Consider the following 14,958-nt stretch of genomic DNA (forward strand, 5'->3'; position numbering starts at 1 on the left):
TATTTTTTGCTACAAACAGTGCAGGAAGGTGCACAGGCCCTCAGCTCAGCCTAAGTGTTTTGCAGGGTGGGCAAGAAGGACGGGGTCACCCTCAAGCCACCAGCACCTCCGCTGGAGGTTCTGGCTAGGAGCCCAGCATCTGCAGGGTGACAAGAGCTGAGAGCCGCCTTGGGTGCGCGGCCACTGAAGGGCTGGCGTGTGGGTGGCCAGGGAGGACGGGAGGGGTACAGGGAGGTCTGTCCGTCAGCCAGACAGAAGCCACAGCAATCTGAGAGGATGTTTGACAGAATGACCAAACTATACAGGATGGGCACTGGACCCGGGGAGTCGCTGCCACGGCAGGGACGGGGCACTGGACCTGGGGAGTCGCTGCCACGGCAGGGATGGGACACTTAGTCTTGGGATTCAGAGAGTTGGTGACCGAGCTTCTGTCCTGGCCTGTGCCTGCGAGGAGTTGATGAAGGAGGTTGGAGAGGATGGACTGAGGCCCCAGTGGACCGGTCACCGGGAGGAGGGTGTATTCTGCTCCCTGAGGCCCGGAGGCCAGCAGCAGCTGTTGGTGCGTGGCAGGCGTGTGCACCACACGCTCCCAGCTCGGGCCTTGGGCTCCGGCTGGGCTTTCCGGCTCTGTGCGGAGTGCTGCTGGAGGTGTGTTCCGTGCCCACGTCCAGGCGCCAGAAGGCTGCCTGTAGGGAAGCCCACCGGGGTGGGCTGCACGCAGGCCTGACAGCTCGGTTGGCCCTGGTCGGTGCTAACAGACCACATCTGCGACTTTGCGCAGAAACAGCCCGAGTCTGCACCGATCACCTGTGAGAATGTGCCCAGAGTCCTCCGGAGTCACCAGCGTGGCGTAAGAGCAGCCTCGTGGAGCGAGCTGGCCACAGACGGCAGGAGCAAGAGCGAAAGCCCGTACGGAGCCCGAGAGCCGCAGCCTTACTGGGGACACCGACTGGCCTCGCAGCTGGACTGGCTCACGTCAGCGCAGACAGAATGGCTTCATGCCCGGCGGTCCTGAGCGGACCAGCCGCCACCCGAGGCTGCCTAGGGTCTGTGCCTGGGACTCGGCCGAGGCGTAGCGACCCCCATTCTGGAACGCGGGAAGCACTGCTGGCACGGCAGCAGCCGTCAGTCACGGCACGACTGTGCCCAAGTCGAGACTGCACGCTGCAGGCCTCCAGAGGCTTCCGTGCAGCCCAGTGCGGGGCTCGTGTCCCTCAGGCGGCCGAGACGGGCGTCCACCAGGCTGCAGGCTCGTCCGCACACTGCGGGCCTCGGCTTCCCGGCTCTGTCGCGGCGGGCAGGTGGCGGGACGGTCCTGGAGGGCCGAGGGCCTCTGCCCAGCACAGAGATGGAGGCCCGGGGAAGCTGCCTTTCAGTAAGTGTCCTCAGAGCGTGTCACCCTGGCAAGCGGGACGGATCAGGAGATGCGCAGCAGCGAAGCCCAGCGGGCGCCGCGAGGTGAGGTGAGTGAGGCAGGCAGCGGCCGGAGGCCTGGGCTTCTGGGTGCCGTCCCTTCACTGTACTTCAGGAGCTGAAGCCTCTACGCCTGAGTCTAAGCCAGGAGTGCCGGGCCTGCCCTGGCAGCGGGCTCCTGGGTGGATGGGCAGGCGTGTGGAGGAGCCGCAGAGACAAGGGTGCTGAGGCCGAGTCTGGATCTTTATTGTTTGCCAGCCTTTTTATGCATTTTTCTTTAGTAATGATTATATCATTTTACGGTTAGTTTAAATTAAGAAAAACCTTCAAAAGTACAATCTATGCTTCTTCCCAAAGTACACAGCCCCTCTGTGTGACATCCAGACCAAAACAACCCCGTCCCCAGCCAAACCGAGCACCGCGATCTGCCAGCCTTCAACCTCCAGAGCAAACACGTCACTAGACTTTCTGAGAAACACCCCCACCATGAACTCCAGCGTTTAACAGTGAAAAGCTTTTACCATTATTAACAAAGGGCAAAGAAATCAACTTACAGTTAATATTTAGTCTGTTCTATTTCATTTAATGGCGGACTACAATCTTATTTTGATTCTCAAAGAATTAGACTACATGTGGGAGAAACACAAATTATATTTATGACTAACCTAAATATTTTTATTATGTAAAGTATCTCTAGAATCACGTATTAAAACTAGGAAAGCAACAAAGGCTAAACACTGCATCCAAGCTCAGAGGAATGCCTCTATCCATCTATATTTAGAAATTATTATACTAAAGCAGTCACAGGCTCCCTTTAACTCGAGCACAGCTACAATCGTTTATGTATTTTATCTAAGTATTACTACTAAATTTTTATTGTACTATTTTGTGTCCCAATACAGTAAAACCTTCCCAATGTTTTTCCAGTAAGTTTCTAAAGACATATTGATGATTAATATTAAAAAGCAACTACACATGGGCACACGTCACACCCATGGCCCCCAAGAGGGAGGACGGTCAGCAGAACCGTGTCCAGTGTCGGGTCCTCTCCTCCGGCAGAACCGTGCCCAGTGTCGCAGTGGCAGGAAGTAGGTGGGGCAGAGGAGCAATTGAAACAGCCCTGCTTGGTTTCCTGAGGCCCCTTGGAAGCCACAGGCCTCTGGGGCGCCGCGCCAGGCACCTTCCAGAGCGACCTCGGTGCTGGCGGTGCCCCTTCCGAGGCGGCCGCGCACTCTGGCCCTGGATGTGATCAGAGCCCAGGACCCGCTGCAGAAGGTGCAGCCCAGGTGTGCTGGTGGGGCTCCGGCTCCCTTCCCCGGGGAGGAGGCTTTTCGTCGCCCTCAGGTGGGGGGATTTTTCTGACGGTACAATAACTCAAGATGATCAAAGCCAGTTTTGCAAGTAAGCGTGGAGCTGTGCCTCCGATAGCACGTGAGGTCTCAGTGCGCAACGGCGGTGCTGCCGCCTCACCCCAGGGGTTCCCAAGTGCCGTCCACCAGAGTGTGTGAAAGGCCGCCCGAAGAACCAGGCTGGCCACATGGCCCTGCGGGCTGCTGGCCCCAAGGTGGCGGACAGCACCAGAACTGCAGCACCGGGCCTTCCACAGGCCACGTGAAGAGAAGGAACTGTGTCCCTATCTACGCCAGGAGTGGACCTAGCGCGTTCCCCGCTGCGGGCAGCCAGGAAGGGGCTCACCTTACAGCTCTCGATCACAAGAACCTGGGGCGAGAGGGCTCCGCACGCTTCAGCTCCCAGAAGGCTCTGGCCCTGTAACTAGGTCAAGGGAGAAGGGGCCGTCCCGGGATCCTGGGCTGCTGGGAACGCAGTGGGCCGGGCGGGTCTGCATCGGGCCTGTGGATGTGGATGTGCTGCAGGGCTGGGGTCTGCAGGAAACGCACCGCGGAGCCCCCTTCAAACCCCGGTTCCTGAATCAGAAGGAGTTCAGACACGGCACTCTGAGTAGCAGGCGTGAGTGTATTAAAAGGGTTGGGAAAGGAGAGAGGCGCTCGGGGGAGAGAGGGGTCTGCCAAAGAAAGGGGCAGCACACGCCTCCCACACTCAGGTTTTAGTGGGGATCCCAGGGAAGTTTCCAGAGTCCGCCCAGGTCCACCTCTGGACTTTGACAGAGCACGGGATGATGTCGGACTCTCAAGTTCCTGCTGCCATGACCAGGGTAGGTCACTGACCCAGGCAGACTGGCTCCAGTCGGAACCTGTGCTCAGACCTTACGGTTAGGGGGATGTCCTATCTCCTGGGTTCCCCCACCGGTCTGTGTAAGGGTCACACCTCCTCCTCCTTTCATTCCTCTTATCATTTAGGGCCTGTGTTTCTCCTGCAGATAAAGGTAGTTTGCTGAGGAGAGTACATATCCTGTGGACTTAAGCCAGGCAGGGCTGCAGGTAAACTGTCTTGGTTGTTTGTTTTGTTTTGTTATTTATTTATTCATTCATTCATTCATTCATTCATTCATTCATTTTGGTATGGAGGATTGAACCCAAGGTGCTTAGCCACTGAGTTGCATTCCCAGCCCTTTTTTATATATTTCATTTTGAGACAGGGTCTCAATGAGTTGCTGAGGCTGGCTTTCAACTCACAATCCTCCTGCCTCAGCCTCCCGAGTCACTGGGATTACAGGTGTGCACCACCGCCCCCAGCCAGGTAAATTCCTTCTTATGGCAAAGCATGCGGGGTCAGTAAAGTGGACCCCGTTTATCCCTTAACCTCATGTTCTCACCATGCCTGGCTGTCCCTACCAGGTGCACGGGGAGGGCGGGAGGGCTGGCTCTTTCCTGTGCCTGGTGCTGACCTTGGAAGCTGTAGGCCCCCTCAGGCAAGAATGAGCTCAGATTTCAGGTGGGATTTCTGTTTTCACAGCAGAACTTGGGGACCAAGACAGGTTTGTCGGGTGACGTCTGCTGAAGAGTGTGGTGTAAGAGCCCCGCTGCTCTGGAGACTCGCCCGGTGGGCTGTTCCTGGGACCCATGGAGCCTGGCTCACAGGAAGCGTGACAGGCCCCTGAGGCCCGCTGGTCCCTTCAGGCCCACTGGGCAGGGCGATGCTGCCATCCTGCCCACAAGGCCTCAACCCTGAGGCCACACAGGAAAAGGAAGGCGGACGTGCGGCCAGAGCCTGCGGGTGGCAGCAGGGGGAGCGCGCATGTCCAGGCCCAGGGAGACGAAGACCTGAAGGGAGTCCCAGGAGCCCTCGGAAGGCACAGAGAAGGGTGGGCCACTGCACAGGGAGTTCTGCGCAGCCACAGAGGAGGACAAAGCCAGGGCGTTGGCAGGAAACTTCACGTCACATGAAGTGAGCCAGACTCAAAGTCAGGGGCCTAACATCTTCTCCCACACGGGGAAGCCAGAAAAAGGGGCTTTCGTGAAAAAGAAGCAGCACAGAAGACGGGGATCGGGGAGGGCGGGAGGAGGGAGGAGGAACGGGTGAAATCCGTCAAGACGTTTCCTGTGTGTATGTGAATGCATCTCAGTGCATCTCCCATTTATATCACAGCGCTCAATAAAAATGACTTAAAATAGGATAAAAGGTTTACCTGCTTACCCTTGACCTCGGTCTCCACTCTGATTTTGTGGTTATGAGGCACACAGGCTGGGACATCACTGGGCTGATGGCGGGCACTGCCGGCTCACCGAGCTCTGGGCTGGGCCCTGTCACAGAAAAAAGGAAAGCCAGACACAGCCGACCAAGAGCAGCAGAAGGAGCATGGGGGAGCATGAGTGGAAGCCAGGCCAGGAGACGGACAGGAGAAGGCCAAGGCCATCCGAACCGTCCACCACAGCTGCAGACGGGCACTGGCCTGGACTCTTGGGTTGTTGACAAATGGACCCCACAGACGCGAGACGTCACCTGCAGCTCCGTATGACCTCTGCAGGTTTTCTGAAAAGGTAGAGCTGTTTAAAGTTTTTATGAGCATCATAAAAATTACCAGCAGTTACAGGACACGTCCCTCTTGCGGAGGAGCTGGCCCCAGGGTAGACAGCGAGGTGGGATCCGCCCTGTGTACACCGCACAGGGCAGTCAGGGACGGCGGCGGGGCCGTGACCACCACCCGGGACCCCCGCCAGCCAAAGGTGCGCTGGAGAGGAAGCGGGCAGAGCGCAGAGCGCTCCGAATGGCCACGCGGGGCGGCCCTGCACTTTTTCCCTTTGCTGGGGATTGAGCCCAGAGCAGCGTCACTACTGAGCTTCAAGCGCCCTTGGACAGCAGCAGGTCTTGGGTGGCAGCAGGACAGGAGGACGCTGACCCCGAGGCAGGAGGAGCAGGTGTGCCTGACAGAGGAACCAGGCCGAGGCCAACCAGACGCCCGGGCCTGTCCCAAGTGTCAGCACGTCAGCGTCAACCAGAGGCAGGCCAGGCCGGGCGCTGGCACCCAGCTCAGCCAAGCGTCACCAACACTGCCTGTCCTGCAGGGCTTGGGATGGCCCTGGGGTCACCTGGAAGGCCAAACAGCCATGGCAGCCAAGATGACTGCCCCTAGGTCCAGCGGATGCCTGCACGGCCACGGCGCAGTCACAGTATCAACTGGAGAGCCCCAGGCACAGTGACTCGGCCGGCAGTCCCCTCACGGCGTCCAGCTCAGGACGTGAATCTCTGCCTCCGGGCTGAGCTGCGCTTCCCTGACCTGCCCAGAGCTCAGCCCCATGCCTGGCCGGCGTCTGTGTCCCTCTCAGAAGGACATGGAGAAGGGGCCTTAGAGAAAAGCAGGGCCACTCTGCCCCAGGCTGATGAAGTGACCCCGAGGTCACTAACCAGCAGGGTAGTGTGGGCAGCAGAGCCCTCATCCTAATCCTGGATTGGGTGCCAACACTGGCCAGTCAGAGGGCACAATAAACGCACACCACGCGCTCGAGGCCAAGGTTGGGTGACGAGACACGACGGTGGACTGCGGGCGAGGGCCTCCCGGGCTTTCCGTCGTTTCCAGTTCACGTGTGAATTCGCTGAAGGCCCAGGATGTCCAGAATTCTGCCGCATGGACAGCGCGGGGTGTGGAGAGTGGACACTCCAAAAGTGGGGCAGGAAAGGGGACTCTCCCAGCAGCTGGCGGCTGCCCACTGCCCAGGCCAGGCCCTTCCAGGATGGATCCCTACAGAAGTCACTCGTGCACAAAGACGCAAACCACCGCGCCCTGTGACACTGACTGCCCCGCACAGGACGCGACCTGCGGGAAGCCAGGCCTGGAAGTGGCTCCGGTCTCCGTGGGCACTGGGAGCGTGAGCGGGGTGGCCCAGGCGCAGTGACAGTTCCCATGGGCAGGAATGTACCTGTGACACGCAGATGCCAGGTGCAGAGAGGGACGTGGGGCAGGTGGAAGAGAGCCCACTGCTGCTCAGGGCTGTGCAGCCCGGGCACAAGGCTCGCCCCCCGTGCTGCCCCGGGCACAAGGCTCGCCCCCCATGCTGCCCCGGGCACAAGGCTCGCCCCCCGTGCTGCCCCGGGCACAAGGCTCGCCCCCCGTGCTGCCCCGGGCACATCTGCGTGGGCTGTGCAGTGCTCGCCCTCACCCAGGAGCCGGGGATCATCGGCCCATCTCGGCCCTGCCGACTCTCCCTCACAAGCTGCTGCACCGCCTGCCTTTCTGCAGCGAGTGTGTCCTGTGCACCTCCTGAGTTCAAAAAGCAAGGAGAAAGCCGTGAACGCAGACACAGAAGGACAAGAGGACCCGCCCTCCAGTCCTTCCCACGTTGTGAAGAAACGGTGTGAGCGGGGCTGGGTGGGCAGCAGGCCACACTGACGGCCAGGCCACTCACCCGGGAGCTCAGCCCTGGTGCTCCTGCCGCGCGGGACTCGCCTCAGTGTGTAGCCAGAGAGGTGCAGTGGGCGTGGGTTCAGGACCAGCGTGGAGAGGTGGCTGTCACTGTCCAGTGCTCTGCTGGCCCTGAGCTGCCCAGCCTCGGCCGCTGGGTGATCACGTGGCGGTGGTCAACGACTGTGCAGAAGACGCACCGTCTTCCCCTCAGGCCTGGGTACAGCCAGGACCGGTCCTGGCTGTGAGGACAGTGTGGGAGCCCCAACGCTGAGTCCCCTCGGAAGGCCACGGCTGCAGGTCAGAGCGGGAAGAGCCGACGGGCTGCTGGGTTTGGAGGCAGCGAAGCCAGCTCAGGTCTTCACAGATGGACGGCGTGTGCGTGTGTGCAGAGGTGACCTGCCCGAAGCCGACACCAGCCCACGGCACCTTCTGTGGCCACACGCTGTGCCTGGTCAAGGGCAGGGGGCGGGGGGCACAGGGACGGAGCCAGGACCCCACGGCTGGTGCCCAGAGGTTCCCAACTGAACCTTTCACCAAGAAGGACATTGCAGGGGACCCAGGGCAGGTGGCTCCGTGTGCCCTGACATGGATGGCAGTGGGCAACGAGGGAGAGCATCCTTGTTGGTAGGAGGCAGGTGCCCAAGTTTCAGGCAGGATGGGGCAGTAATTCAGGTATTTTGAGAAAGGCGGAGGCGACTGACAAACGGGTCGCGACATGCGGCGCTGTGGGCGCCGTCGGCCCGGGAGGGCGCTGAGCTCGAATCCTAACGCTGCCTCACGCCTACTAGGCAAGCAGTCTGCCCCTGCCCAGGGTAACGTCTCCACGTCACCACACCACAGTCCAGAGGAGCGTCCACTCGAGTGCAGACAAATGTCGGAAGCCAGGCCAAGATACAGAGGGCTCTAAAGTAAGCCAGGATTCCTGGCGACATTCAGATAGCGATTTTTGCAGAAATGAAAAAATTCATCCTCAAATTCACATAGTGGTCAGTCTTGAAAGACACACCTTTGACCCCAGCAGCCCTGCAGAGCTACAGAGGTCAGCAGGGTGGCTCTGGCAGAAACAGACACTCTGCCATGGAGCATGGTGACAGCCAGTCTGGGCCCTTCACGTTCTGCACATCCCCAACACCACACTTGCTGTTTCTGGGATTTGTTTTTCCAGTCCCGGGATTGAACCAAGGAGTGCTCTACCATGAGCTGGATCCCAGCCCCTTTAGTTTTTCAGTTTGGGACAGGCTGGCCTTGAATCCCTGATCCTCCGACCTCTGCCTCCTGAGTTGCTGGGATTACAGGAGCGAGCCCCCACACCCGGCTGGATCAGCACTTTTTAATGAAGAACTGAGTCCAAGTTCCCTCCTGTGCACCCTGGGGTCACACGTTTGCCTAATTTGTCTCCCTCCCAGAAAAGGGTGGAAGTGCTGCTGAGGCGGAGTGGGCTTTGGGGGTGGAGGGCCGGGGAGAGCCAGGAGGGCTATATGTGGGGGCCTCCTGGAGTTCAGGCGTGCGTTCCAACCAGGGATTTTTCTTTCCGTCTGGGCCGCCTGCCGATGCGAGACGGTGGGTCGTGCATTCCTTAACACCGGTATCTCTGCACGTGCTTATGGGCCACTGGTATGTCTGCTTTGGAGAAGGGACTTTCTCGTTTTCTCCTCTTTTTGAATGTTTTGCAGTGGCTGCTCTTGTCAGTTCTGCATATATGCTGACTACTGACCCCTTATCAGGTATATGACTTGACAACATGTTCACGAATATTAAATTTGAAATTTTTATAAAACGTTTTAATGTACATTTTTAAAAATAAGAATGTTTTCTTGTCCAGATGTTATTAAGAGAACAGAAGGGCGAGCTGGAGAATGGGAAAGCATACTGAGAGTCACCTCCTGTCAAGACCCACCTTCTGGGCTGGGCTGCGGCTCAGCGGCAGAGCGCTTGCCTGGCATGTGGGCGGCACTGAGTTTGATCCTTAGCACCACATAAAAATAAGTAAATATATTATTTATTTTTTAAAAAGAGTACATCTTCTCTTATGTGTAGAAGAGAGACAGTCCCTGGTAAAACTACAGGCAGCTTGAAGAGGAACTTGGCAAAGGTACCGCCTGACCTCAGTGGGTAGCGCGGGGAATGTGGACCGTTAGGAGATGAACTCTAACCCCCAGGACAGGTGCGTGGAGCCAGGTCAAGGCTCCGACAGTCAAGGACTGGTTTTCAGAGAGTCCAGGACAAGCCAGGAAGTCCAGAGTTCCGGAGGGGGAGGATAGAGAAGCCGGCGGGAGGAAGTCCTGGTGGAAGGGTGGAGAGGGCGGGACACTCCGTGTCCCTTCCTGACCCAGGTTGGCGATTCGGGTACGGCAGGCACTCGGGCTGTGCATTTCTGTTGTGTGTCGTTCTCGTCCTTAGAAGGCTTAGAAGTAAGGAACGTGTGAAAATGTCCATTTCCTCCTTGCACCGAGCTGATGGATACCAGCCCCTGAGAAGGGTCCTCCTCGGGGGTGAGTTGGTATTCCTGCAGAACCAGGACCGGTCGTGTTCCTATCCTGGTTCTGCTCTGCCAGCTCTGCAGAATGACCCAGTGTGTTTTCGTGCAACAGTCCCTCAAAGCCAGGCTGAGGAAGGGAAGTGACTCGAGGTTCAGAGTCAGTGAGACCTGCCTGGTTTTGGGCTCAGGGCGGGCTGGTCAGCAGCTGCATGGCCTTGACAGCTCCCCCTCGTCCTAGCTGCACAGTAGAACATTCTGTGTCAGGAACACACACCCTGCACACCGTGCCATCTCCCCTGGGATCTCGCCAGAACTGCTGTGAGGAGGGACCAGAGCCAGGTAGACACGGCAACAGGGTGGCCTCTGGTGGCCTCTGGGGCGAGGCCCTGCCCCACCGCACCGTCCCCTGGTTCAGGTTGCACACCTGTGTCCGGACAGTGGCTTCCTGAGTCTCACAGGCCTTCTCTCCCCACCTCCTCTCTGCCCCTGCCCGAGCTCCCCTTGGCGTCTGGCCCCTTCCCAACAGCTCCCCAGGTCCTCTGACCAGAGGAGAGCGTGCGGTGGCCTTTAAACAGGGCCCATTCAGAGGCCTCCCCAGAAGGACGTCCGATTCTCCCCTGGAGTGTGGGCTGGGCAAGAGACGCCTGCCTGAAGACAGGATGCCCCGGACGCGGCCGTGACTCATTAAAAAAAAAAAGATACTAAGTCCACCTGTCTGGAAGAGATTGCGTAGAACTTGCTTTATTGCTCTCAACTTCCGTAGAATTATCCAGAGAATCCGTCTTGACCTGGAGACATCTCTGAGGTTGGCGGCAGGAGGGGTTAAATCAGAGGTTCCGTTCTGGTAGTGATCACAGGGCTATTAAAATCGTCACTGCAGCGCGGTGAGTCATGGCCTGGCTCTGAGCAGCTGGTCCACTTTGCGTCTGTGGCCTTGGCGGCGTTTCTGAGCTCCCTGGCTGCCCGCACGGTGGGTGGCAGCCTCTGTTTTACTCTCCATCGGTGGGTTGTGCCTTGTCTCCCTTTCGCTTGCCAGAGACTTGTCAATTGTATTGATCTTTCCAAAACCACGCTTGCTCTTCCATTCATTTTCCATTGTGTGGTTTTCCTATTTTAGATTTTGTTGATTTCTCTCCTCTTTGTTGCTTTCTCCTTTTCCCCTTGCTCTGAGCTTATTTTGCTCTTCTTTTTCTGGGTTTTTGAGGGGGTAGTTTAGATTACTGACTTGGCGTCTCTCCTCTCTTTAAATGTGTGGACTCCCATCACAGACTTCTCTCGCGCCGCCGCTGTTTCCCACGTGTTTTGTTGTATATATGCTTATGTATATGTTTATATTTCAATGTATATACGCTTATTTTCTTCTTATTTCTTTTTAAATTTGTTTTTGGTGACTTCTGTAGCTTCAAAATGTTTTCGACGGTTATTTTGGCCAGCTTCCTTTGCCACTGTGACCTAAAGAACTGACAAGAACAATTTTTTGAAGAATGGTTTATTTGGGGGTTCAGTTTCAGAAGCCTCAGTCCATAAACGGCCGGCTCCATTGCCCTGGGCCTGGGAGGAGGCAGCACATCATGGCAGAAGGGTGTGCAGGAGGGAAGCTGGGGACAGGCAGCAGGAAGCAGAGCACTCCCTCCGCAAGGACAAAATGGAGAGCCAGGGACCCAGCTCCCCAGCCACCCCACCTGCCCGTGTGCGCTAATCCCATCGGCGGAGGCGGATCGATGCACTGCCGCGTCTAGGGCACGAGCACTGGTCATTCGCCTCTGGACACTCCTGCGTCGTCTCGTGTCACACGTGGGCTTTGGGGACACCTCACTTCCAACCATAACAACGGGTTAGTGCAGCCACAAGCTCCCTTCCGGGGAGCGAATCCCTTGCCCGTACCCCCTGACTGGGAAGCCAGGTGCCCAGTTTCTGGACGCGGCACTGAGGCTGGGAGCAGCGTGCCTCCAGCTGGCAGCACAGACGTGCTTAGCTCAGCTTCTCATGCTGCCCCGAAGCCCAGGGCCTCCAGGACTTGGTGTGAGCTCACCATCCCCCTGACGGGGGTGACTCGGTTTTCATCTGCACAACCGAAGCACACTGTCCTCACGCCCTGCCCTGAGCCAGTCCTGCTCCTGAGGTCTTAACCGGCAGGTGGTCAGATCTGAGTCTTCGGCCTCTCCGGCTGCTTCTGAGCCCTCTGCTCTTGGACCGCTGCTCTGTCACCAGGAGCCCCGTGCGTGCCAGGGGAGTGCTGGCCTGCCCTCTGGTCGCCACCACAGCCCGTGTGATCAGCTGCGCGCTCTGCTTCCTGCGCTCCCTCCAAGCAACCAAGGACAGGAAAGGCAGCCGGAGGAGCAGCGTCCCTCCGCGGGATCTGAGCAGCCCACAGAGCCTCCTGCTCCCTCTTCTGTGGACTCACAGCAGCCGTGCACTGGCGGCCTGTGGCATTTCCTCCCGCTCCTTCAGGTGGATCCCAGAGGAACAGAGGCGCACGGCGCGGGAAGCTTCCGGGGCTGTGGAGCCAGCTCCCGTGGCTTCCGGTTTGGAAGCTCTCCACGGATGCGGTGTCTCCCCCAGGTTGAAGCAGGGCTCGACCCTGGCGTGTCCTCTGCCGGGCCGGCCTCCCTCGTGGTCCTCGGGATGCTCCCTGCCCGCCCTCCGCGGAGCCCGGCTCTTGCACAGGTCAGTCCTCGCAGCCCGGGGGGCGCCTCCCTCTGTCCCTTTCTCCACTCGTTCTGCTGTCTTTACTGGACAGGTTTTTATCTACAAGTGGTCAAATCTGGGCGCGGCTGTCATGGTTTCTGAACATAATTTCTTACATGAAATTGCTTCCTGCCCACAGGATTTCAAAAATATTCGCTTCCTACTTTTATTAATTTATGACCTTGCTTTGTATCTGGTTCTTAGTCCACTTAAAATCGGCCTTTGCCTAGGTAGGCGGCAGGCGTCTGCGGCCCCACACACGCACCAGTGGCTGCCTGCGGTGCTCCTGCTTCTCCTCCCTGCGCCTAGGTCCGTCCACTGCCTCTTGCTGTCCTCACACCTCACCGCCCCGCCGAAGCCGGACCTCTTGGTCACGCCCTGCCCGCTCCCTTGGGGGTTCCGAGTCGGCAGCCACCCTCTGTGGTGGACCTAGGAGCGGCGTTTCCACGTCTCCTCTCCCGGGAGAAGCTGCATCCCTGCCCAGGTCCTGGGCGGTGCTGCCTGTCAGTAAGAAGCCCCTGTGACAGGGCACAGCTTGGCGCTAGGAACCTATCCAGGGGACGCTCACAGGGCGGTGTTTCTCACTTTTTGCTGCCATTATGAATAGAACTTTTTTTCTAGCAATGTAAGAATTTCTTCTTTAAATGTATCTTGTATGCAGTCATCTTGCTGAATTTTTCTCATTCTAGCATTTTTTTTAAAATTAGGGCTTTAAGTCTCTAGTCAGGGACAAGCGTGGTGGCTCAGTGGTGAGCACTTGCCCAGCACGGGTGAGGCACTGGGTTTGATCCTCAGCGCCACATAAAAATAAATAAATAAATAAGAATAAAGGTATCGTGTCCATCCGCAACTAAAAAACTTTTCAAGGTTCTAGTTCTACAACTATAAAATAGAAAACCAGTGCTACTTGCCAATCCCTTGACAGTACTTTTGTACTCTGTTTTCTTTGGAATTTCTGAAGCAGCATTAAGCAACTGTGCTTTCCTAAATTATTTCTTCCTGTAATGCCTGTAATATTTTATCATTTAAGATGGTGTTTGTTGTTGGTCTCTGGACAATGCCTTCTTTCCTTCCTTCCTTCTTTCCTGTACTGGGGTGGACTTAGCTGTCTGTCCTCCCTCCCTCCCTCCCTCCCTCCCTCCCTCCCTCCCTTCCTTCTTCCTCCCTTCTTTCCCTTCCTTCCTCCCTCTCTCCCTTCCTTCCCTCCTCCCTCCCTCCCATCCCTCTTTGCCAGGTGGTGGAGCTTGCCTGACATCTTTTGGAGCCCCCTTCAACTCGAGTCTGTGAAGACCCTTGTGTTGTGGGGCACAACTGAAGAACAGACCAATCACCACTAAGAAGTCCTAATTTGATCGTCTTTATTAGCCGGCGGGCTTACTGTCTCATATAATACCCCAAAAATGGCTATTGGGAGAACAGCCCTGTCCATAGGTTGCAGGGGTTTTATACCATAAATCAGTACATCAATCAAGTGTCTGTTGCTATGATTTAAAATTACAAACTAACATCATGGGATCTGAAATCACCAGCAGAGGGGGAAGTGGGTCAAAATGACCTTACTTAGGTACAAACTAAAGAATGGTTACTGACATCTAGACAATCACTGTTGACATCACTGTTCACATGGTACATGGTGCTTAGGAAATTAGGAAATAAAAAGAGAACAATTTTTCATTTATAAGAATTGCCATTTTGTGTTGCCAAACATGACATGCTACGCACCTGTTGATGGGTACAGAGGTGGGGTCTTCCCACAGGAGATGCATTTCCTACGTGACATGGAGTCTCAGGGTGAATGGAATCGTTTAGTCATTCCCCAGGTAGCCTGGCCCGTAACACTACCATGGAGTCAAATAGGTCAGCCCGCACACCTTGCCTGCTTCAGACTCTGATATCTGTTAAGCAGCCTGGACCTTCCTGAGCTCCGTCCCTGCACATTGACGTACCTCCTGCGGGCTCGGCTGGCGCCCCATCCTCCTCCGCAGACCCACCTTTCTCTACATCCCTCTCCTGCTGATGGAAACCTAGCCCCAAAGCCAGAGGACAGCAGTGTCCTGGGCTGCCTGCTCCTCCTCACCCCAGGAGCCACCAGGCCTGCCGGTTGACTGGGTTTCCAGAGTCCCGACTGCTCCCCACCCTGCTGTCTCCACCTGGTCCTACACAGTGACTCTTTCTACTTGGAAGACTTGTAACTTCCATGCCCTCCCGGAGTTCCTTCTAAAGCCCAAGTCTGGCCATGGTGTGGATCAGCACCTCCTAAGGAAGAGCTGAGTCCAGGTTCCCTGCCGGTGCACCCGGCGGGATGTGTTTGCTGGCCTGGCCTTCCTCTCACCCAGGGAAGTGCGGAGATGCTCATGAGCGGGAGCGGGCAGTGGTGCTACCTGATGGGCTGGGCTGGTGGGTCAGAGGGACGGCAGAAGAGCTGTGGGCCTGGCCACTGGAGAGCCGCCTGCTGGCTGCCCCGCCTGCTTCCCCAGCTGTGAAGTGGGCACACCTGCTGCCCAGGCGGGGTGGAGCTAAGCTGTTGGTGAAGAGACGTCCCCGGAGGGCACTGGGTCCCTAGGTGGCACCACAGAGGGTCCCCCTCGCAACCCTTGCTTATAGGGCCACCAGCACA

The 14,958-nt window shown here is 57.3% G+C and overlaps 1 protein-coding gene across 1 annotated transcript; it reads left to right on the forward strand.

The window, feature by feature from the left end:
* The first annotated feature begins 990 nt into the window (after positions 1 to 990).
* LOC124984808 (uncharacterized) lies at positions 991 to 13,732 on the forward strand. The gene is made up of 3 exons (XM_047552862.1): positions 991 to 1,463; positions 11,763 to 12,320; positions 13,576 to 13,732. The coding sequence occupies exons 1-3, from the start codon at positions 991 to 993 to the stop codon at positions 13,676 to 13,678; spliced, it is 1,134 nt and encodes a 377-aa protein (XP_047408818.1). The 3' UTR covers positions 13,679 to 13,732.
* The last annotated feature ends 1,226 nt before the right edge of the window (positions 13,733 to 14,958 follow it).

This window comes from Sciurus carolinensis, chromosome 5 (assembly GCF_902686445.1).
Source record: "Sciurus carolinensis chromosome 5, mSciCar1.2, whole genome shotgun sequence".
NCBI lineage: Eukaryota > Metazoa > Chordata > Mammalia > Rodentia > Sciuridae > Sciurus > Sciurus carolinensis.

Coding starts and splice junctions, on each gene's coding strand:
- LOC124984808 (XM_047552862.1), top strand. CDS start 991: ATGGCTTCATGCCCGGCGGTCCTGAGCGGACCAGCCGCCACCCGAGGC. Junction 1,464..11,762: donor AGCGGGCGCCGCGAGGTGAG/GTGAGTGAGGCA, acceptor GCCCTGAGCCAG/TCCTGCTCCTGAGGTCTTAA. Junction 12,321..13,575: donor GGAGCCCGGCTCTTGCACAG/GTCAGTCCTCGC, acceptor CCTCTTTGCCAG/GTGGTGGAGCTTGCCTGACA.